We start from the raw sequence: 24,971 nt of genomic DNA on the forward strand, positions 1-24,971 counted from the left end.
CACGATCTGTGCGTAGAACACTGTTTCCTTCTATTGCTTAGTATGAAACTGCTTCACCTTTTTTAAAATACCAGCAGCCTTTGCTGTGCCCAAAAATAGGCCTAGAAAATAAGACTTTTTCCTTTGTCAGCATCAGTGTTCCCATACCGGCAAAACTAGAGCTTATTGACCTGGGAGATAGTTTCATTCCACTGGGGTATTGGGCAGAGAGAAATGACATGCAGTCTGTTCCCCAGGAGATATTAGTGAAATATTTATGATTCTGATACTGGTGGATTTTAATGTTTGACTGAGAAACTCTTCCTACTTTTTTTCTTCTGGGCCAGGAATCACTGTTTCTAGGCCACGTGGTTTCCTCCTCCCCTTCTGGTACCGTGTGACCTCTTTTATTTGGCGGGGTAACAGGCCAGCCTGTAGGGTGCCTTGAGACAGATGTTTATATTGGGATGAGTCATACTTCAGTGAGGTTAGTGTCAGCCTTTCATGTCATGCCTTCTCATGATAAAGAGCATGGGTTGCTACTGTTTCCAAGATGGACTGATGCTCGTTGGTCCAGCACTTTGCCACAAAGGAGCATATCTGTCCCATTGTCTTGAGTGGCAAAAATAAGACCAAAGTTCATGTGAACTTTGACAGACTTCCTGATAGAAAGAGATCTTAAATATATTTGAGATAAAAAAAAAAAAAGATATACAAGCAAAACTTTTTCTTACACAGAGGACAGTTTTCAAAATAACACAGAAGAAGCCAAGAAACAGAGTATTTTGTGTTTCTGTTTCATAGACTACATGAGACTCTTCTGGAGGTTCTAGTATTTAATCATCCCCAACTTAAGAATCTATAGAGTTTTGAAGGAGTATTCAATTAAATCATGCTTCTGCCATTCGGGGAGAATGAATTACAGATTTAAAAAAAAAAAGATGGGCAGTATTTGAATCTCATCCTCAAATCCCTCCAGCTCTGAACTTAACTGAAGTAAGAAATTTGGCAAGAATGGAGTCCCACTGTCCAGGAAAGGAGCTAAACCAATTCTAGTTCAACTCCTTTCCTCCTGGGACCATCTTCAGATTGAGGCAATTAGTTTTAAAATGAATGGAGTTTCCAGATTCTCCACATTCTAACAAGATTGTAGAAAGGTTGAAAGTCACATAGAAGTCAAACTGGTTGAGTGTATAATTTCCTCTTGCAGATGCCAGACCAAAGGCAATAGTGATCTAGGACTTATATTTGCTGTCATTTATGGAGACTAGAATTCTCCTTGGGATATATTATAATTTCTTTAATATTAAAGTTTCTTTTCAAGGGATTTGTACTTAATAAGTTTTGTATAATAACATATGTGTTCCAACTTTTCTATGACTTTTTTTAAGCTTCCCTATAGTTTTTAATAAACCAAGAGATCAAATGACTACTCCTCCAGTTGCCCAGATACTGGGTGGTTCTAGCTGGTTTCAGCTCATCTATAATCTGTAAACATTTAAGAGAACCTCTTTCCAGAAGATACTTTGAGCCCAGAGGTATTCTCCAACCTCAGAAGGTCACTTACAGAACCAGAGAAACCTTTGATCTATAGTAAAATGTTTCTTTCTCTAATCTCACCTTCCACATGATGTGTATGATTCTTTCAGAGACAGCAACATGGGGGTCAAAGAGGAACTAATGAGAGAGTAAACTGTTGACACCAGAAGGACTCCCCAAACTTAGCAAAACTGGCAAGTTTTGAGGGAGCTAGAAGATTTTGAAAGCTATTTTAAGTACACACAGCATAAAATATAATTATTGTGAAGAAGTTTACCTAAAGACTCTTACCCACGTACATCTATGTGAATTCCAATGTATGTTTAGACTACTCACAAAACCTTCATGAAACAGTAGACAAAGTCAGCCATCATCCCAGGCTGGTTTTCTTGCTATTTAAATTTGCAAGAGGTAATAAATGTATTTAGTAAGCCTAAGTAGAATAAAGGTTTATATTGAATGTTGATAACTCTAAATACATGTCTATTTTAACGGAATAATTGCCCTGATTACCCATCCAGAGGTAGAAAAATATGACATCCTAGAGAAGATGGAGGTAGAAAATCCATATCACAAAGATAAGAGAAAGTATCTACCTTTTCTTCAAGGAGTTTTTGGGGTATACCTGTCTCCTATCAGAGGGCTAGAGTTAAAAAACTTTTTTTTTTTCCCTTAAGTGCAGGGCAGTCCTGTTTCTAATGTCCTGAATTTTAAAAAATTTTTTAATTCTTTTATTTCTGAGAGAGAGAGAGACAGCATGAGCAGGGGAGGGTCAGAAAGACAGGGAGGCACAGAATCCGAAGCAGGCTCCAGACTCTGAGCTGTCAGCAGAGAGCCCAACGTGAGGCTCGAACCCACGAACCGTGAGATCATGACCTGAGCTGAAGTCGGTGGCTTAAGCGACTGAGCCACCCAGGCGCCCCATGAATTTTTTGCATCTACAAATATTTTGAGGTGAATAGGGGAGGTTTGAATTGCTTCTCAAGTCACATTTCTGGTTTTATAGAGATCGCCAAGACAGTACAGTTGTTTGTCATTCCCCAGAGAACTGGATTACAGCCTGAATATCAAGGGACTGACCCAATCACCTAATTAAATTTTCTTCAATTTGCTTCTTTATATCAGGGAGAAGACTTGCATTCCAGCTAAAATAAGAATGAAAAGATTTATGTGTTCTAGAACTTCAGGGTTTAATGCATTATGTCTTTTAAAAGTGTATATAGTGTTTTAAAAAGGACCTTGGGTGCTCTCTTTTCTGAAAGCATAATTCAGTCTTGGCTTTATCAGCCCCCAAACATTAGTTTCCAGCTGATCAGTTGCAGTAAGGCCTAGGAGAAATTTTGTCATTTATTTCCTCTGAGAAGGGAGTTGTGAATGGCCACGAATCTTTCTAATCCCTTCCTAAGTTTGGTAAGATCTTCTGAAAGTGGAGGTGAAAAGAGCTTTATAGGGGCACCTGGGTGACTCAGTCGCTTGAGCGTCTGACTTTGGCTCAGGTCATGATCTTACGGTTCGTGGGTTTGAGCCCCGCGTCGGGCTCTGTGCTGACAGCTCAGAGCCTGAAGCCTGCTTCAGATTCTGTGTCTACCTCTTTCTCTGTCCCTCCCCTGCTCACGCTGTTCTCTCTCTCTCTCTCTCAAAAATAAATAAAACATTTAAAAAATTTTAGAAGAGAGCTTTATAATTTAAAACCTCTGTTGCTGTCCAGGGAGCATGAATTCCTTGCAGTGGGGGCCCAGGATGCCTCTGGGGAGAGCGTGGTGTATGAAGGCCTGCGGCTGGCAGGGCCTGCCGGTAGGGCTCTGGGAAGTAGAAGGAATTGTGAGAGAAAGATGAGCAAGTCTACTGGCCGTTCAGGTGCTGCGGCTGAATTCACTGCCTGACTTTAGTGTTTACGTGAGGAACCTATATACCCCCGGATATACAGTCGGCTGGGCGGCTCAGTCAGTTGAGCATCCAACTCTTGATTTCGGCTCAAGTCCTGATCCCAGGGCCGTGGGATCAAGCCCCGTATTGGGCTCCACTCTGAGCATGGAGCCTGCTTAAGGTACCCCCCCCTTCGTTTTCTCTCACTTTCTCTCTCTGTCTCTCCCTCTCCCTCCCCACCCCATTCCTCTTCCCAACATGCACACATGCTCTTTTCTAAAATTAAAAAAAAAATTAAAATAAAATAAAAAAAAACACATTAAAATAGAGTAGTTTGTCCAATTCAAAAGATCCATCATCTGGCCATTGAGCAGAATTCTTTTTTAATCTGAATACCAACTCAAACCAATAAGCCTTTTTATAGCTTCACTGTGGACACCCCTCAGAGCTGTCCCCTCAGGAGAGTATAAGAAACAGCCTTCTCAAGCCCAGAAGTTCACCCCCAGGGTTAGCCTCAGAAAGCAGGCTTCCTTGTGACAGGTGGTAGGAATGGTACAATGCAAACCGTGTCCCTGGTGTCCCATGAGAATGGAAACGTCTTCGGTCATGGGTCTGCCAAGCTGTGACACTGAGCAGGTACTACTGCATTGGGACTTTTCAGCTCTAACGAGACAACAAAGGCTGAGATGACAAAGGTCCTTTCTCATCCAGGACCTCTTATGACAAACTCCTCTATGAGCTGGCACGGTGGGATTAAGAGAATGCTGACACCAGTCACAACTGCAAACTGTCCCTTGTACTGTGACTGATGAGCTACAAATCAGAGGTTTCTGTGATTTCCTCTTTGGTTTTTTTTTTTTTTCTTTTAAGTTTATTATTTAAGAGAGAGAGAGGGCATGCACATGAGCAGGGGAGGGGCAGAGAGGGAGAGAGAGAATCCCAAGCCTTACATGGGACTTGATCCCATAAACTGTGGAATCATGACCTGAGCTAAGATCAAGAGTCAGTCACTTAACCGATGGAGCCACCCAGGCACCCAGTGACCCCCTCCTGTTATTGACCCACAGTCTAGTTGGCTGTCTGCCAGATGCATCCTCTGGCTGCCAGAGTCCAGAGAGAATATTCTCACTGGTCGCAAAGCCAAACTCTCAAGACATAGAGCAAGACAAGACGTAACACTTTTCTGGTTTTTCTTATATGCATGTTAACAGGGTTAGTTAATAACCCTTGGGTCTCGGAGCCGAACGAATATTGAAGAGGGATGTACCGCTGGGTTGGGGAGTATGTGGTGGTTTACAGTGTGCCTCGTTGCACAGAAGTTTTCTTGAGGTTGGTGGGTAACTGACTTCTAACAGGGGAGTCTGAGTCAGGTAGCAAGTGCTCTAAGAGCTTCTAAGTGTTCTGCCTATGTCCACCAGTTTTGCGGCTTTGGATTCCCAGATGTCCCTTACCCCACATGCACATTAACCCATGGCAATGTTGGTCTCAATGGATACTGGTCCAGTAAGGACTGTGAAGTCACCAGCCTGTGAGGCCAGCTAGAACAGCATGTTTTTATGGCCTATGCATGTGTTCTGCTGTATGATTTTACTAAATAAATAAAGTTTATTTACTTTGAGAGAAAGTGAGAGAGGATGAACAGGGGAGGGCAGAGAGAGAGGGGGGGAAAGAGAGAGAATCCCAAGCAGGCGCTGTGCTGCCAGCGTACAGTGTGATGTAGGGCTTGATCTCACAAACCGTGAGATCACGACCTGAGCCAAAATCAAGAGTCATACACTTAACTGACTGAGCCACCCAGGTACCCCTATACTCATCATTTCTTAGGTTTAGTGATTATCATGATAATCACTCAGATTTTTCTACCCAGAGCAAGAGTCAAAGAAGCATTCTTTAACAGTGTTATGTTAAGCTGAATCTAGGGAAAGAAAGGTTTCTTAATGGTCATGAGCTAAAGTCCCTGCCATGGACAGAATGTTTAGTCTCCTTTCCCCCAAATTCATATGTTGAAACCTAACCCTCTGTATGGTGGTATTTGCAGGAGAAGCTTTTAGGAGGTGATTAGGTCATGAGTAAGATTAGTGCCTTTATAAAAGGGATAGCAGGGGTGCCTGGGTGGCTTAGTTGGTTAAGTGTCTGACTCTTGACTTTGGCTCAGGTCGTGATCTCGATTGTTTGTGAATTTGAGCCCCACGTCGGGCTTTGCGCTGACAGCAAGGAGCCTACTTGGGATTCTGTCTCCCTCTCTCTCTTTCTGCCCCTCCTCAGCTTTTTTTGCTCTCTCTAAATAAATAAAAAGCTGAAAAGGAAAATATGTGGTTAAATATAAAATATGTTTAAAAAATTAAAGGGGCCCAGAGAGATCCCTTCCCTTTCTACCAAGCGGGGACACAACATAAAGATGGCTGTCTGTGAACCAGAGAGCGGGCTCTCACCAGATACAGAATTTGCCAGTGCCTTAATCTTAGACTTCCCAAACTTTGTTACTGTGGAAATAAATGTCTGTTGTTCATAAGCCACACTAGTGATGCTTTCTGTGATAGCAGCCCTGAGGGTCTAAGATAGGCCCCTTGAAAAGCCTTATGTCCACACTTCTCCCAAGTGTGGTCCCAGATCAGCCACCTCAGCATCTCCTGGGAACTTGTTAGAAATATAAGCCGCAACCCAGTCCTGAGTCAGCAACCCTGGAGGTGGGGCCCAGCAATCTGCTCTAAGCAGCCCTCTGGGTGAGTTTGGATCCCTCTGGTTAGAGAACCACTATTGTGCTGTGTTAATGGAGAGCACTGCTGAAGGCCACTTGGTGCCTCTTCTGCCCATTCCATGTGTATCAAACAACCATGGATGTGATTTGTGTACCCACACTGCTCCGTGGGATGTGCCACTTCCCTTTACAAATGTATTTCTGATTGTAAATTTACAGGATGGTCTTCACACATCCTTTTCTTGGGGGATTGGCAAGCAAACCCATCTAGCTGAGAATGACCCATTCTGTGCTATGGAGGAAGTCTGATTCCTAAGGCTGTGAGACAGAGGCCCGGCCTGTGTTCTAGGGTGGATTCACTCATGTAGATGCCATGGGGTGAGTCAGCCCAGCAGCCACGGTCCCATCCCAGCCCTCCCTGGGCTCCCTCTCCCCCGTTCTTACATCCCAGAAGAAAGAACTAATTGATAGTCAGCCCTCCTGGTCTCTGGGTTCTGGACACAGTGAAATGTTCCCTAGACTTACTTCACGGACTGCTATGTAGCATTATTTATCTGTATAATTGTAAAAGTGTTAGGTGTTTTTCAGTTTGCTTAGACGGCTATCACTTAGTTATAAGTCCACAGGGAAATGATCCTAAATTCTATGACGAAAGCTTTGGGTGATTTCTTTTGGCATTTCTGGCCTTCTAGACTCAGAAAATCACTGAGTGGTTAACAGTTTATAAAGAGAGCTTTATGTTGATTGATATGAACATTAGTATTTGAGTGAAGGACAGCTTCTGGGAAATTATCATGGAGTCATTGCTGCCAGGCTCAGTTATCTGTTCCATACAGATAACAGGTCATGCTGTTGGGGATAATTAGAGAAACCGAATACGAAGTTGAGTGAAGTACGGGGAGATAGAGCAGGTAGCAGACATGGTTTGTCAGGGCAGCCGTGGGAAGAAGGGTCGGAGGAGCTGAGGGGAAGCATACCCAAGGCCTTCTTGTATTTACAGCCACACCCCAGAGTCCTCAGGAAGAAGGGAGCTGAACCCTGGGGAGGAGGAGCCGGCCGGGCCAGTTGGGGCTATTTTTCTACATTCTGGAGCTGTCATGGCAGAGTCTGTGTTTTATGGAAGGGGGTTGGGAACAATACAGGGCTATGTGGGGATTTTCCCTCTGCTTCAGATGGGCTAAGCACGCAAAAAGAAAAATAAGTGACCTAACTTTCTTCCTGTTGTTTAAAAGCTTATAGTCAAGGATGTTGAATGAATGGCAAAATACCATGGATTTCCCCCTTTTTATCTATTTATTTTTATTAAAATGTTTTATCTATTTATTTAGAGCAGGAGGAAAAGGGCAGGGAGAGGGAATCCCAAGCAGGCTCCACACCATCTGTATAGAGCCCGATGCGGGGCTCAATCCTACAAACGATGAGACCATGACCTGAGCCGAAATCAAGAATCAGATGCTTAACTGACTGAGCCGCCCAGGTGCCTGAATTTCCCCCTTTTTAAATAAGGCAGCTTCCTTGTGTATTTTACCCAGTGTGGAAGTGTTTGTAAAAATAGATACGTATGTTTATGTTTTTATACGAGTATAAGCTTTACAATCCAAATTATTTCATGACTTCAGGCGAGTGGGATTGGAGGGGGGATTATTAGCTTGTTTTATATACTTCTTCATTGTAGGACTCGTACAAGTCTTTAACTCTTGTTCACTTCATAAAAGAAATCTTAAATTTTATAAGAGTTTTCAAAGTTCACTCACAAACTCAGTCCCCAATTCTCTCTCTCTCTCTCTCTCTCACTCTTTTAAATCTCTCAAATTCCTCAAATATGAATTCTCTTGCCATAAGAAATTAGAAACATGGACCCTAAGCCTGGGCCAGGATTCTGATAGATCTGCATAGATATGGCACAGTTTCCAGGCAGGAGTACATGCATGAGAATTGAATGGAAAGCCACATTATTAGACTAAGAATATTATCAGAGGAAATTCCAAATGTAGAATGAGGCATGAAAAAATAAGTTCTGTGTTTACATGTGCTTGAGAGAGAGATTTAGATATGTGTGTGTTGATGAATTCTGGACCTACCCAGCATGGTTTCCAGTGTCTTCTCAGAGAATATGCCCAAGCATTCTAGTGTCTGAATTTTGTCTCCATTAGATATTGTGATTTGTAATAAGAAATATATGTTCGGGGGCTCAGTCAGTTAAGCATCCAACTTCAGGTCATGATTTCGCAGTTCGTGAGTTTGAGCCCCACATCAGGCTCTGTGCTGACAGCTCAGAGCCTGGAGCCTGCTTCGGATTCTGCATCTCCCTCTCTCTCTGTCCCTCCCCCACTCATATTATGTCTCTCTTTCAAAAATAAACAAACATTAAGAAACTTATATTTACATTTGGTCTTTGTCCCATCCTGGCATAGAGCTCCTAAAGCCCTCGGAATTTCCTAAGTGAAATGAGTGATAAAGATAAAAAGAGCATCTTTCATTATTTATAACAAGCCCCTTCCAACTACACCTGAGCTTAGGTTAACGAGGTGACTTTTGGAAAGCCTCTAGGGATGGAGGCCTAGTTTCCACGGAAACCAAGAAGGTGATTAGAGTTCTGGAACTTTCAGCCCTCTCTCCCCACCCCCACCTCTGGGGAGGGAATAGAGGCTGGAGAGTAAACTAACCAGTAATAGCCAATGATTTAATGGATCATACCCCTATAATGATGCCTCCATAAAAACTCTAACCAAAGGGGTTTGGAGAGGTTGTGGATTGACATGCCCGGAGGGTGGCACACCTGGATTGGGCCTCTGCACACCTTCTTCTGTAGGTTTCTCTCTGCATCTCTTCTATCTGGCTGTTCCCGAGGGGTTTCCTTTTATATTAAGTGAGTCGCCTAGTAAGTAAACTATTTTCCTGAGTTCTGTGAGCCATTGCAACAAAGTATCAAATCCAAGGAGGGGGTTGTGGGAGCGTCCAATTTATGTATAGTAGGACCAGGTGATGGCCTGGACTTGTGATTGGCATCTGCGGTGGGGCCTGTCTTGTGGGACTGAGCCCTTAACCTGGGAGGGCCAGCCCTAACTACAGGCAGACAGTGTCAGAACAGAATTGATTGGTGTGAGGGAAATGCCCACACAGTTAGTGGCCAGAGTATTCTGAGTATGAAAAAGAGTTTTGTTTTTCCTTTCACTTCAAGAGATGGGCTAACATAAAAAAGCCCACCCCTTGGGGCGCCTGGGTGGCTCAGTCAGTTAAGCGTCCAACTTCAGCTCAGGTAATGATCACACTGTGTGTTCAAGCCCCGCGTCGGGCTCTGTGCTGACAGCTATCTCAGAGCCTGGAGCCTGTTTCGGTTTCTGTACCTCCCTTTCTCTCTGACCCTCCCCTGCTCATACTGTCTCTCTGTCTCTCAGAAATAAAGAAAACATTAAAAAATGTGTTTTTTTTTTTTAAAAAGCCCACCTCCTATTGATTGCATCATTTGTAGTCCTCATCTATATTTATATTTGTGTTATTCATGAATATCTTTTCTCTCTGGCCAGATTATGGTGTTTCAGGTCAGGAGCCATTTATTTCTTATTTTAAAAAACTTTTTCAATGTTTGTTTATTTTTGAGAGAAAGAGAGTGCAAGCTGGAGAGGAGCAGGGAGAGAGAGGCAGAGGACCCGAAGCCGACTCTGCACCGTCATCAGAGAGCCAAACACGGGGCTCGACCTCACGAACTGTGAGACCATGACCTGAGCCAAAGTCAGAGCTTAACTGACTGAGCCACCCAGGCGCCTCCATTTTTTCTTATTTATATTGTATTCTCATATTGCCTATACGTGCTTGATAAATAGTTTTTGAATGAATGAAACAAACTCTTTCTCTAATTCAGTATGACAGTATCTAAGGAAAGAATGACCACAGAATGCTGTACTGCCAGATCTAGAAGCCTTCTTAATATCAGAACCAACTTTTCTTTGATCTTAGAGCCAGGTGTCATTTTGCAAAATTTAGTCTATTTCGTCCTTAATGTGGAACCATAGAACTAGAACTGTAACAAGTAGAAGTTGCTATTCCATGATGTTTTATAATTTACAATTAAAAAAAAAATCACATCTACCACTGTCTCTTCTTTGACAATCAGAGGTGCTTGGGAAGGAAACAGGAAATAATATTTGGTAAGCGGTTACCTTCAGGCACTCGCTAGTTAGTTTGCAAATCTTTTGTCAGTTTAATCTCTCAATCATTTAATCCATGTTTTATCTTGATTTTAGAAATGAGATTTGTTCTGAGAAGTTAGGTCACTTGGCCAAAAGATGACATCTATTGGGATATCAAAATTCAGGTGTTTTGACTTCAAAGATGTGCTTTTTTTTTTTTTTTTTTTTTTTTTAAAACATACCTCTCTCCTGCTTCTGGTATGGTGACCACGTCTCTTACCTCAGTTGGCCATATGGCTTTATAGGTCTTGTCTGTCTGCAGTATTGTATGTTCTGTATAATGTGCAACATGTGACATGCCAGAAGTCCACTTAGTAGCATGGGTTAAACTTCTAAGATATGTTAGAATTCTAAATTATAAAATTGCTAAGCATCCCCTGGTAGATTGCAGAGGCCAACAAGGGCAGGCCACACCAGAACAGGCCACTTTGGCATGAAGATAATTTTGAGTTAAAAGCGATCAAAACCCAGCAGATTCAGGAAAAGCTCTTTACCTTCCACAGAATTGCCTAAAAAGAATTTAGTTCGGGGGCCTGCTCCAGGAAGAGAGCTGTTACCACAGATGACTCCATTATACCATGAGCTAGGTACAGTAGGCAGGCAGGAAGCTGTCTGTTCTGTTTGATCAAAGTCCTCTATGTTCTGTTGTTTCTGAGTGACTCAGCAACATTTGTTCAGCAAACATTTCTTCTTTTTCATTCTTCCTAAAGGTTACATTCCTTCCCTTTGAGGTCCTAGACTCGCATCCCCTTCTCCTTAGATTCAACATGACAGAGATACCTCATTTTGCCTGTGTTTGCGATTTCGTGTCTGTGTGGATTTCCCATAACTACAATTTTAAATTTGATCTTTTCCTGATAGTCTTATGTCCATCTAATCCTTAATCCAGCTAGAAGGACCTTGAAGGGTAGAGGAAATGTCTTCCTCCCTGACAAGATCATTCCTAGCACATTGGACCAGGGGTTGTTGGGTTGTGTAGAAGAGGAAAAATTTCTCTCTCCTCTTAGATTTCCGTGCCTGGAGCCTTCCAAATCAAACCGACAAAAGGCAGATTAACAAGAGAGAAAAATAGATTATGTTACATACTTATACATGGGAGCGTCCAAAGAAATGTGAAATGAGGAGAGGCGCCTGGGTGGCTCAGTCAGTTAAAGCATCTGGCTTCGGCTCAGGTCATGATCTCACAGTTCATGGGTTCGAGCCCCGCATCGGACTCTGTACTGACAGCTCAGAGCCTGAAGCCTGCTTCGGATTCTGTGTCTCCCTCTCTCTCTGACCCTCCTCTGTTCATGTTGTCTCTCTCTCTCAGAAATAAATAAAACATTAAAAAAATTTTTTTTAAAAAAGAAATGTGAAATAAGGAGACATTTAGAATGAGGAGGTTATATACTATCTTAACAAAGGACAGTATAGTGTGGGGACAAAGGGAAGGAGGTTTGAGGGTAAAGTTGTGGGAAGGTAACTAGAAAGTGCAGGATAAATACGGTATATTTAGTGTGGTTTCTCATGCTATTAAGAGCCTTCTCAGGTGGTAAGAGTAGCTCTGGAGCAGCACTCTTCCTTGTGTATGAGAGAAAGACACCTGTGTGTAGACAGGAAGTGGGGGACGGGGCAGGGAGCTCACTGCTTTCAGCTGAAAGCAGTCCTTTCACCAGAAGGGCCTATTTTGGGGTGGCTGGCGTACTGTGCTCTTCTTTAGTTTTCTGCTTTCATCTTCTTGGCCAGCAGTTTATTCCACAGTATTATCCTCTGTACTTTTGTTTGCCTTTGCCTTGATATATTTTCATTTCAGATTTCTGACCAATATAAGCCAACATTTTGGCTTATTAGATTATGAGTTTCTTTAGTGATTTTATAATAGTAAGAACATTTTATCACTAAAAAAAAAATCCATATAAAGCCCAAAGCACTGTTGAACAGCTGCATGGCACTGGCGCTCCCCAGGCCTCTGGTATTCCTTCTCAGGACTAAAGAACTTACCAGGGAAGGCCACGATCACCATCTTTTTTCCCCAAAGTTCACTTATTCTGTGCCCTGTAGACAACATTACTTTAACTTGAGATGAGCACAGAACAATTCAAATAGAGGAGGAGGAAATGGAGGGGTAGGGACCATAGCGAAATGGTACACTTCCCTACCTATGTGCTTATTTACATAATTGTGTTTTTATAACACTTCCTGTACTTTTCTGTAAGCTGATGCTGCCCTAATTATAGATTTTCAAGAGAACACTTCATTGTACCCCAAATTATATAGTGCTTTAAAAAGGTACCTTCTTACTGGTTTACCAAATACCTTATAAATGCATAATTATGTAAACCTGTTCAGGATACAGAACAGAAACAGCCTGTACTGTTCACAGATGTTGGTATTGTTTCATAATTGAGCACAAGGCTTTCAAAGATCTATAATATTTTTCTTGTATGAAAAAGAAAGAAATGACTCATTATAGTCACAATGTGTCACAGACACTCCTGATCAAACAGAATGCGCGTGTTCTGTTTTGTGAGTTCTGTACAGTACATTGTCAATGGACTTGCCTTTGTGGATGGGAAAGTACCACTTATTTCAGCACATTACCTTTGTGGCATATGTACCTGCTCGTTAGACAGCTTGTGGGCACATGAGTGAGGCAGAGGTGGGCCCCTTTATCCTGACATACCTGCACGCAGTGTCCCCGCCGTGCTGGACACCGGGGAAGTTCCCCCATTCACAGACTCCTTCTTTCAGAAACCCACTGAGGACGTGCAGCCAGCACTGCCCCGCAGACTGGGGGTGGGCCAGCTTCCTGTACCGTGGCTGTTTCTCTTTCCTCAGTTTTGGCTCTAAAGACACCAGTGTTGAAATTGCAAATTGCAAGGAAGGTAACTCCGTGGAACATAGCTGAGGAAATAGGATTGGTTAAGTACTGGGTTTAATGTTTAAGTTTCAATTTAAGTTTCAGTGCTATTGTGACTGAAGACATGTTGCAGATCTTAAGATATTAGAATACGAAGGACTTGCGTTTCTGAGGAAAAAACAAAACTGAAAAAAAAATTAGGTTGTGATTGACAGATGTCCCCATATTTTTCTCTTCCGAGGAAATTGTCTTTTGGGAATGAGCTGGAGAAACACACGAACTTACTCATTCCTTCAAAGGTTTTGATATCAGCCTTAAGGTTATTTCTTTTCTCTAAGGAAACGTTATCTTTTTTAGCAAGAACTTTGAAAGATACATTGCAGAAGTGGACTTCATGTCTTTTTCTTGTTCTGCTTTGTTGGAATTCTCCTCTCTCCTCTCTCATTTTGGGATTTTTGCCTCAGAAACTGCCCTTCATGAGATTGTTGCACCACTGTGGCTCCTTGTGGCACATCGATCAGTCCAGCAAAAGCCTGGAGTTCAAGAGCCAACTTAGCAGTGAGAGAATAAAACCTGGAGCGTAGATTGATTCATAACCGCAAGCGGGCCCGTGTTGAAAGTGGCGTATTATGTCACTGCCACATATTGACATTATCAATTACGTGTCATTAAACAGCTCACCTCACTGAATGATTTACTTTGTGGTTAACTGCCTTTTTCAATTAAAGGGAGCAAATCCTAGGGAATGGGGGTCGTAGTATCAGAAGCCATATATTTTCTTCTGTTAACACCAGCATCGCAGACTCTTGAGTGAGGGGTGTGTTGGTGTTTTGCTTCAGGCTGTACTGCTCTAGTTAACATGGTCCAAACAAGTGATTAGTGATTGGGGGCAGGCCCTTACACTGCTTTCCAGATCTTTTCTTCAGTGCACTTGCATTTATGTCATCTAGGCACACACTTGCGAGGTGTTACTTCAGTGTAGATCACACTATTCATTTTGCCGGCATTTGTTTTGGGGACGCTTGATGTTGCTCTACATACATGTACCTCTCGTGTGTGTGTGTGTTTACTGAAGTATTATAGTAAGTGTACTGTGAATGCATTCATACTTGGTATTTAGCACAGTGACCTAGACCTTAAACGCTTCACATGGCGGTGGCATGGCCGGTGTTCCTGATATATAAAGACTACATGGTGCGGCGAAAGGTGGGCTTGCCCCCACCAAAGAAGCTCTGGACTTTTTTCTCCAAGTTCCAGTGGTGATAATTCGATCCAGACATTCCAGTTTCTTGGGACGTTCTTTTATTGTTACAAGTCAATGTGGTATTTGGATTTCGCAAGGCTAAACCGTACACGCTGTTTCTCATAAGTCCATTTGCAAGAGTTGGATATATTAACTGTTACTCTGAAGTTGAGAATTTGAACTATTAGCTGACCCACTGTATTTGCTCCCTGTGTAAAACTTTGTTATAACAGTGCTAATTACTAAGCAGCTGGATTTGTGAAAAAGTGCCCAGCAGTAATTTGCACCTCGCTGTTGCTTTGCTATGAAAAAATTGCGATCACATACATGGAGTGCATATGCACTTGATCTATAAACTTCCAAAGAGCATGTTTATCTGTGGATTTTCAACAGTTTGACTTTTTGAGTATAGCAGTTGGTTTCTGTATGTGTGCTTCTGAAACACTCATTTTGACCCTAATACGAGCTGTTGAGCGCTGATAGGACATTTTCCAAAGAGAAGGGTAGCATTTTACAATAAGACTGAAGCTTTTACATGACTTTGTGTTTTTGTTTATTATCTTTTGTTAGTTTTAGGGGGACTGACAAGAAAAAACATTGCCTTTCTAATTCCTTACTCTCGATATAAAATCATGAACTGGCCTCCTCAGATGTCAGTGTTTTGGTGACAACGTTAAAATCATTGTTTCAGTGGCAGATCAGAATGGGCCTGTCCCTTTGAACTCCCATCCTGAATAAATCCTTCTACGCAACCAGAGTGGATAACTAAGTGGATAACTGGCCTAAGCCAGCAGAGTTGCATGTTTGGTTTTGGTCTGTTAAGAACAACTTCAGGTCAGGTCTTGGGAAAGAATTTATTTTTGCCCCGTGGATGCGGCGGAAACATCTGCTTCAGGTAGTTGACAAGTGTTCCTTATTAACCCATGAGCCAAAGACCCAGAGAGGGAGTTCTGACTGTTTGAAAACTGTACATTCCTTGTGTCTGTAAGTGTATATTCAGATTAATTCCACATACCTCTTATTTGGATTGCTGACCGCCAGGAACTGCGAAAAGAAAAGGGTGCTTTTAAAGAGGAATGTGAAAAATTAAATTTTCTTTCTTATACAAGAGTTTTTCTGTACTTTTAAGAACTCGCGCTCTTGGGCAGAGAGGTTTCAAAGGAACCTCATCTCCATATGGTTTTACTCGATAATCCTTTATCCAACATCTTCAGCTCTCATTCCTTTGCTTTCTTGCCTGTGGCTACATTTCTATCTCGGCATCAATTAGCACAGTGATTTATACAACAAGCAAGCAGTTTAGAGGTAATGGTACACAATTAACATCTCATTCCACCATAAAGGGTATGCTAAATACCCCAGTCATTGCTTTCTCTGCCTGGAATTGAAATAAGTGTTTGTCCTAATTCATATGCTATCTGATGTGAAGTGGGCCTGCTTTGTACTGCGCTACACCATTAATCTAATTATAGCGAGCTGCAAATGAAGCGCTGTCTGAGCTCGGAGAGTGAAGAAAATAGCCTTTTGTCATTTAGCCTGACTCTGTGAAGCAAGATCACACTTTACAGGGCAATACTGCGAACTGGAAATCTCCATAATATTGCTGCCTGTTGCATCTTTTCTAATTGCCGCCGCATTGTAAACACAACCGGGCTCTGATATAAATAGAGCTGTAGATACGCTGTCATGTGGGTTGTCGGAGAAAGTCCTCCGAGTGCTGTTGGATTAAATGATGCGTCCTGATTGACAGCTACCTCGAGACTGTGCGGATGGAGTTGTCACAGCATTACGCCGAGAGGCTGCTCGCGGCTGCCGCTGGACTGACTTGGGAGCAGCCACCCTGTCGGTTCACCTTCTTCACCCACCGGGTAGGGGGGTGTCTCCCCCAGAGAAGGGCGGCCACAGGCTCTGATTCGCCGTGTTTGGGGTATTGTTTGTTTGGAGATTCGGGCTGGTTTGGTTTGGCCGGGCCGATGCTGTCGTACTTTGCACGGCATTGACCCCTCGCTGTGGTTTTCCTCCAGTGTTCATGGTGAGCCCGCAAAGAACTCAGGAAAGGGGGAAACAAAACAAAACAAAACCGGTTGAATTAAGATTCAGTTCTACCTCAGTGTTTTGGTGTGTATTCAGTGAGGGTTTTTTTTCTAGTTTTCTGAAACTCCAGTGTTTTTAAAGATGTGTCTACTTTTTTTTTCCCAGCTAGTCATTTCTGACACTTTAAGAACACTGACACTTGCTCTCCAGCTCAGAGTCAGGAAAGGAGACTTTTAGGGGCATATTGGAGTGTTAGCTCTCACTGCTGCACCGTGGAAATGAAAACGCAGTTTAATGTTGGAGAGACCCTCAGGGCCGGCAGGTGGAAAATTTTGGAGAGCCTTGTATCTGAAGAAATGCATTTGCCGCCTTACTTAGGGGGAGGGTCGATATACGGTATATGGCCGGTGCTTCAGATGTTAAGGGAACTGACGTAACATATTACCCAGCGAAGTGCACCACTTACCCTTGACTGAGATGGCCCACAGTTGCCAGGTAAAAACACGAGCAGTTCATCAACTGCGCATGTTCTCATTGTTTTGGAAGAATGATATAGGAATGGAAACCAGAGGTGAGCTACTTTAAGAGGAAATCACAAGTGAAACCGTATGCAAAGCAGCCTAGAAGCATTCATCTTGCAAGAAGCCCGCAGGCCTCCAAGGCGTGCAGGTGCAAGCACGTGGGATGTGAGAAATCACGAAGTCGCTGGTAAATCTCAGGGCCCTACCTCTCGGTAGGGATTTAAACTCCCTAAGGAGGTGCAGACACCAGCGGCAAAGCATTTTGTGTAACCGTCCAGTGCAGTGTATCCATAGTGAGTGCTGCTTTACACAGTGCTGTGTCTGCGTGTGTGTGTGTGTGTGTGTGTGTGTGTGTGTACACCTGGAACGGGTGGGTGTGCCCATCTGCTGGATGTTTTTGTTAAGCAACCTGATCAAAAAGCATATGTCCCCCAAAACCGTCACCGCGCACACCTTCTCCCCCAGCGACCATAGTTCTCTGCCCCCCACCTTTTCCATCAGGTTCCAAGCTAAAAGCCGAATGTTCTTTAAAATAATTGTTTTAAAACAATCCCGTTGTGTTCCTTTTAATTGTCCATCTCTTGTAGTTTTCTTCCTGACCCTTTTATGTCTGGGGTGATTCCCTTCTCTTTCTTTCTTTTTGAACCTTTTGGGAGAAATTTTCTTGTTAGACATGGTTTAACATTGCAGACACCATAAAATCCATTCGCTTAGAGCCCCGGGCTGGGGTCATTAGGGAACTCCTCCCAGGACTGTTCCCTCCCATCACTGTCCCCGACCAGGCCATGCCCCAGAGAGCACCTGTGCTCGGCCTCACTGCCACCGTGCACTGCGTTTTTCAGGAGCTTAATAATTTGTGGTTTATGAGCACCTCCCTAAAACCACAGTGAGGTTCCATCTACCGACAAACCCAGCGCGAGCCCACTGCAGGCCCCACTAGGAGCAGCTTCTAACCTCTCAAGCAGCCATTTCTCGTGACCTTGCAGGCTGAGAACCTTCCGGCCTCTTCTAGGATTGTACTTCTCTGTCCTATCAAGTAACCTTTAAAATCTTGGACTCCCACACTCAAAACCTCAAGTTTGTGGTTTATCTGCTTGAAAACAGTAACAACAACAACATCTTCAAATCACAAGTCTCCAGGGAGGTTTTACAGAACCCTTTAGGCATATTTAAATGCCTCGCATAAAAAACCAAACTCTGCGCGCGTCATAGGGCATTTTCCTGAATTCTTTCAGCTCGTTGGCTGGCTCTGCCTGAGCCCCCTAAGAATTCAGAGAAACCAATAAATAGCAGTTTTGATCATAAGCTTTGAAAGCCCTAGTGTACACTCTTAAATGACTTTTCTGGGGGCAGCAAAAAGCTTTTATGGCTCTCGCCAGGCACTTCATTCTGATGGGCCCATATGCTGCACCCGCCTTGATCCTCTCCCGGCCAGCGCGCCCCGAGTCCCTGCACGGGCGGGGCGAGCCAAGACGTTGTTTTAAGAGGCGTGTTTGTGTGGGCACGCTGAAGGGGTCAGGACAACATCAAAGGTAGTCTTAAAAAGAGGACCTTCTTGCTGCCTCCTCTCTTTATATTCAGAAAGGTCGTTTCTTCGCCAACTATTTGCAAGGAGGCCTCTCCTGAGGCATTTACCCCGTTGTTATTTTTTACTTGTGATTACAATAAGTCGCTTATCCCCCAAACAGATTTAAGAACAATAAACAAATACAAAAGGAAAAGGAACATCTCATCAGTAACAAAGACTGCATCTAAAGGCGCTGAGTTTTGTGACTCTTTTACATCTCTTTCCAAGCAAAGCAGGAGTCCTACAGAGAAAGGAATTCAAAAGATATGAAAATTATAAAAATAGTAAAAGGATCCAGTTTTAGTCAGGATCTTGTAATTTCTGGGGAGAAATGGAGCTCGGTACAATCTCAGCTCTTTATTTACATTAAGGCTTGTTTGTGATATAGCTAAAATTAGTTTTTAAGCGTATCCACTGCGGTGAAATGTGACAAATCATATTATCCTCAGTGTAGAAGGATCCTTTCCCTGAATTTAGACTTCACATTTTGAAGTCAAATGATACAAAAAAACAAGGGGGGAAAACAGATCTGTGTTCTAGATTGAGGCTGGACAGCCGGGTCCAGGGCTGACCAGTCATGTGTTGGGAACCGCCGAGGGCGCTGCCAGCTAGAAAAATGACTTTGCTGAGGACTGTCCTGCTCCTGGGGGTGTTAGGTTTTCTTTTCTAAGGCAGACAGAGGACAGCTACGAAAACCATGCAATTTGGTACAATTATGGTCTCCCTTCTTTCTCTGTCCACACCCCCCCCCCCATAGTCTAATGAAGGACTTTGAGGTACAATTCATCGTTGGTAAATAGTCCCTCTGCCTGGAATGTTTATTAGACTGACAGCGGAATGCACTCTCCTTGCCACTTAGGACTCAGATGAATTTTAATAGGAGCAAAAAGCTTTTATTTGCACTGTAATTTCACTTAAGGATCATATCCTTCAGAAACTGGCAGACACTTGTATGTCTTGATTGCAAAACACACACTCAGGAGTAAAGAAACATGCAAAAGATGTTATTATTCAACCTGTCACAGTGGCAAGTCCTGGGGCTCCCCACCCCCCGCTAGAGCTCCCGGGAACGTGTCCGCCATCCCTGTGCAGAGCCAGAGGGCGAGTCCTGTTTTGTTTTTGCATCCCTGCTGTCACGATGCCCACAGGAGGCTTTGAGTTACAGCAGCTTTTTTCGAACAAAATGGACCCGCCTCGGTGCAGTCTCTGTCCTACCCAAGGGACACGCCATCTGGAAGGAATCCAGAAATCTTCAGGTGGTGGTTTCAGCCTCACTGAGTAACACCTCCTCAAACCATTTGAGTTTGTTTCTTTTTGGGTAGACCAAACTGTGGCTCTTCTATTCATAGAGATCTAGGATTTTTTCCCCTGCCAGGCAGAAATTGTCTTCATTAGAAGTGTTCTGTTTGAACACCCTTGAATGTGCCCTTGATTGTTTGAAAACCATCTCCAAAAGGTTCCGTTAGAAATACTTGCTTGTGCATAACGTTTCTCTCAATGGCTCTCAAGTCTGATATTATGGTCTCTCAGTGCAGAAGATACTCCTTCTAGTTCATCTTTATCTGCCCTACGCATCTTGGTACCTTGGAAAGACTATGTCATATTGTGCCCACAAAGAAGAACTCTTTCTATAGTGAATATAACACACTGTGTCTCTAGGAAAACGATTGAGTTTTAAATCTTATTTTGCCCCAAACAAACACTGAAACCCTTTGTCTTAACTTGGTGGTGCGGCCGCCCTCGCGGGGAGCAGGAGCCTGAGACAGCGATCTGCTGCCATCTGCTGGCGGGTGCCCGCAGAGTCACACGTCTCCCTGCGGCTGACCCAGCCGGCTCATGGAATTCCTGTTAGTTGGGACAAGTTTGTAAGCGTTGAAGGGAATATAAGGAAAATCCTCACTGTTTTCTTTACATAGTTTTGAAATGTTTCTCTTACAGGGTGACTACTGTTTGTCACTAATTAATTACTGGAGCCGTTCTTATTTCGCGAAATCTCTTAAATGACCAGCTCAGAACATGTGCCAGAAATGGAACGACTATATTTTGTTTTTCTGGACAGTAATTTTAAAAAAACCATTTGACTTCAAAGATGCTATCGTTTAAGTTTCAAAGCTAAAATCTGATTCTGAAGGAATGCTACATTTGAGGAAAAGTTCATTTAAACTCATTTATGGTTTCTTCCCCCCCCCCCAGTACAAGGTGCATATATTAACCAAACTGGCTGCAGAAATGAACAAATTTATGCTGGAAAAAGCGGCTGAGGACACAAGCAGTATTCTGCGCTCCCCAATGCCTGGCGTGGTAGTGACCATCTCTGTCAAGCCCGGAGACATGGTAAGGACTGAGCCTGTCTGTGGGATGAGGCAGACTGAAGCACAAGCACGTTCTGTGCAGCTCTTTCTTGACTCATAACCCCCAAGAAACAGCTAAATAGCTTTTGCACATTCTCTGTCCAACTGCTTCACATTTGCATTGGGTTAGTAATAACAGTGTCTCTGAGTGTCTCCCTACCAAAGACCTGGGACCAGAATAGAAATAAGGCCACATTCATTCTGATAATTGGCAAATGCAGTACTTTGGAAGTATTTAAAATTTCTATTTGCTTTCTAGTTCTCTGTGCTTTAAGTATCCTTGAACAACTGATACCAAGCAATAGCCCTTCGATGGGGAACTCTCTGTATGATTGCTGGAGCTAAGGAAAGCTAATTCCGTAAACGGTGTGGTACACGGAGCACTTCCGTAACTTGATACATATTATTTAGGATCACAGTTTGAAGCTTTTCATCTTGACCTTGTGACATTAAGGCACAAATCAAAGCTATATTAATATTTCCTCACATGTTCAGTCTCACCATAACATGCTATGGACAAATTGGTAGGATGCATTTTCATAGAGTGTGGATAGAGAACTCTATTGATTAGCAGCAAAAATTTATAAAAAGAAAACAAAGATGCACCCGAATTTCTAGGGGACAGTTAAATACAAGCATTTTTATTTGTGTGCTGGAAAATCATGGGCCAACATGATAGTCTGTGCTCTGGTGACTCCGCTGCATATCTCTGTGAAATCACAGGAGTTTGCCTCCTTTTCTGTAAAGAGTGCATTAAAGCTTCCTCTGTATTTCTTTATTAACATATGTAAAATCACATGGAGAAAAACTCATGTAGTTGGCATTGGCTTCTAGAGAAAATATTTATAATTGAATATTAAAAAATGACCAGGAAAAATAAAGGAAAAAACCCGATCAATTTGTTTTTTAAATGCTTAGCCCTGAAATTGATAAGTGAAGTTAGAAAACTGACTTAGCCATTGCTTTTACCTGCTGATATAGAAACAGAACTCTACCCACTCTTCTGGAAGAGCATAGGAGAGACTCGGTAGCTCTGACTTACAACATTTACTTTGAAGGCTTTGACATTCCTGGAAGAAAGCCCTCATTAAGACGGTCTTATTAAGGATTTGGGAGAAATGATATGTAAAATTACATTTATATATTGAATGTGGAGAGGGGTTTGCGTTGTAGGTCTTCATTTTAAAGGGTTAGGGTCCTAAGATGATAGCCCATTGGCCTTGCCATGAAGAATGCTTACACCAAGATGTCAAATCAGCAAGTTGTGCACCTGAAACTAATGTAATCTCATGTGTCACATATACTCAAATAGATTTTGTAAAAATGCCTCTACTCCCTTACTGTATTATCAGAGCAGTCAGTGGAATCTTCCAGCAATTAGACTTGTAGGTTGGTAAACAATGTGGTGTGTTCTTCGCCCCCCATTTTTCATTTTAAGCCTTTTCTAGAAGCTTCATAGGCTGCCAACCTGAGCTTGTCCTAATTGTGTAGCTTTAATTATAAAATCATATTTGCACTTAAAAAAAGGCATGTAACTGAAATCCTTTCTTTTCCAACACCTGAGTCAAAACCAGGGGTGGGGGGTGGGGGGTGCAGAAGGGGCTCCCACTGCAGTCGGTCCTGCCCCTCCCTTGGCACGGCCCCCCCGAGACGCCCCTGGGGCAGAGAACACAGAGCGTGTAGCCTCCTTGCTTCCAGCAACTGCTTTCTCCGAGTCTAAGGGTTTCGCCTGCGTACCTTCCGTGTCCTGGCTAATGATCTAATGTGGGGAAGCACAGCATTTAGTAAATTGGAACAACGTGCGGTTAGCCCGCGCTTCACCGGGACAGCGCAGATACTGAAAACCACCACCAAGCGTTAAATGTGGGTATTCAAGAATGGTTTAATTTGAGAACGAACTGTTAAAAATATGTTACTCTGGGGTCATGGGACCTCTACTTTCCGTAGTCCTTTCAAGTCCCAGTCTGGGGGGAGCGCCCCTCGTGAACTGACTCCTGGTCCTGTGCGGTTCCCCATATAGGTGCTCGCTGCACACACGTGCTAGGCTGGCCAGGGAGCGCACGCCTTCTTAAATGCTTCACCCTGACTTCCGGTGCCGCTTTTGGTCCCTGCTGAACTTCCTTTCTTACTCTGTGCCTTCGTGCTTCAGTAAAACAGTATTTTCTCTTTAGTTACTAGTTGTGAGAAGTGTCCCAAACCACTGCCTTCACCAAATGCAGGATGGCAAGTTTCATCTTGGGCTCCTGATAGCAGCTTCTGTTCTATACGTAAATCTGCCTGTGTAATTACAACACAAGAAAACTTTCCTTTGGCCAGAGGCCCAGCGCTTGCTCGAGGCCATTATGAGGAAATAATACTTGTAACTTTCAAGTTTTGCGGCTTTAAATTATTTTAGCCCCGCGGCACGTTGTGTCGTCCTCAGCAGTAACAATAGCTGTGCCAGTCCCTCTGGTGTCGGTAGACAGATAATGGAATCACTCATCCCTGTGCGTTTTCAAGGAAAACAAGGACCTGAGAAACAAACAGGGGCCCGCAGCCATTCTCGTTTTCTTTGAAAAAAATTTTTTTATAGTTTAAATTCCAGTGATCTCTGATTTTTATATTTGGGTTAAGTAAAACTTGAGGAATCTTGGAATTAAGTGCCCGGCAGTAACATGTTCCACAAAAGCATCACATAAATAATAAACAATAAATCTGTTTTGTGAGGCAACCAATCTTAACAGAGTTAAAAAAAAAAAAAAAAAAAAAAAAGCAACATCCCAGGGCAGAATGCTGTGGGGTGGCTGTTGAGAGGTAATAATGCACCCCGAGAGCTTTCTGTGGGAACATCTCCCCCCAGCCCAAAGCACTTAGAAGCTGTGTTCTTTTGGATTCACGCAGCACAAGTTTTAATATCCTTTCAATGTCTGTTACACGGTATTTAACATTAAATGTGGCAGTAAAATCATTTTTAAATGATTGTAGAGTCTCCTTTTTGAACAAGTGGGGAGGGGATTGTAGTCATCAAATAAACGCACACCAGCAAACACACCACTAAGAAAGAAAGCAGCGGATTATGGAGTCAAGAGACACACATTTAATTCAGAAGACCATTGACAGAATGACTTTTATGTGCTTTTGTCTGTTTTTTTTGGTAATCAGCTTTCTGAAAATATGACAGATTTTTGTTTCAGTTAGAAAAAATACCTACTTTTCTGTATACTTAGCACCATCATAAACTGGCAGCATTTTAATCCAAGCCAACATTTTTTTAAACTTGTTTTAATTTTAAAATGTCTTAAAAAAATTTTTTTTAATGTTTATTTTTGAGAGAGAGAGAGAAACACACAGAGCATGAACAGGGGAGGGGCAGAGACAGAGGGAGACACAGAATCCGAAGCAGGCTCAGGCTCTGAGCTGTCAGCACAGAACCTGACATGGGGCTTGACCAGGAACCGTGAGGTCATGTCCTGAGCCAAAGTCGGACGCCGGACCAGCTGAGCCACCCGGGCGCCCCTAACATGTCTATCTTTAGGGTAGCATCGAACAGTAATTTTAAGCACACACATTCTCTCAGAATAATGGCAGAGCGCACCTGCCAGCTTTAGACTGAGAGCTGCTGAAATGACATCAAGTCTGTAAGAGGCAGAGTTGATTCCTTAGTCCTTTGACATGAGAAACAAAGCAAAAACTAAGGCAGCCCACGGGGAGACTTTACTGCCACGATTAATGAAGATTTCTTCTGGGGTGGCTTCTAGTTGAGCAGACATCTCAGGTTTGCATCAGAAATATCCGTCGTCTTGAATACAGTGACAGTGGAGACATGAACCAGAACACGGACGTAAGTGAGCTGTGTCCCCACTCAGGTATTTACCACTTAGTGACTTACTAGTTTGTGAGAACATGTCCAGTAATAGATTGGCAGTAAGTACCTGTTACCACTTTTCTTGCCACTTAACCTGTTCAATATCAGTAAGACGGGCTTGGGGGTATTTTCATGGGGCAGGATGAGTGCACTAGGTGAGGGCACTGACCTTTAGCAGAAGGGGAAGTAGGAATTTGGGGCCGCTGTTCTCATGCACCAGGTCTTGGGCACAGAACGGTGTAGTCTAATGTGCACCAGTGAAAACAAAATTTGTGATCATTAGTACATTAGTAGACGCCC

The 24,971-nt window shown here is 43.1% G+C and overlaps 1 protein-coding gene across 2 annotated transcripts in view; it reads left to right on the plus strand.

Annotated features, from left to right (window-relative positions):
* PCCA (propionyl-CoA carboxylase subunit alpha) overlaps positions 1-24,971 on the plus strand; it is a 402,236-nt gene that overhangs the window by 367,543 nt on the left and 9,722 nt on the right. For both annotated transcript variants that reach the window (XM_077753890.1, XM_077753889.1), the window contains one exon: positions 20,670-20,810. In XM_077753890.1, coding sequence (XP_077610016.1) covers positions 20,670-20,810 — 141 coding nt within the window. The remainder of the gene's footprint in view (positions 1-20,669; positions 20,811-24,971) is intronic.

Source organism: Crocuta crocuta, unplaced genomic scaffold, assembly GCF_008692635.1.
Source record: "Crocuta crocuta isolate KB4526 unplaced genomic scaffold, BGI_CrCroc_1.0 scaffold31, whole genome shotgun sequence".
Classification (NCBI taxonomy): Eukaryota; Metazoa; Chordata; class Mammalia; order Carnivora; family Hyaenidae; genus Crocuta; species Crocuta crocuta.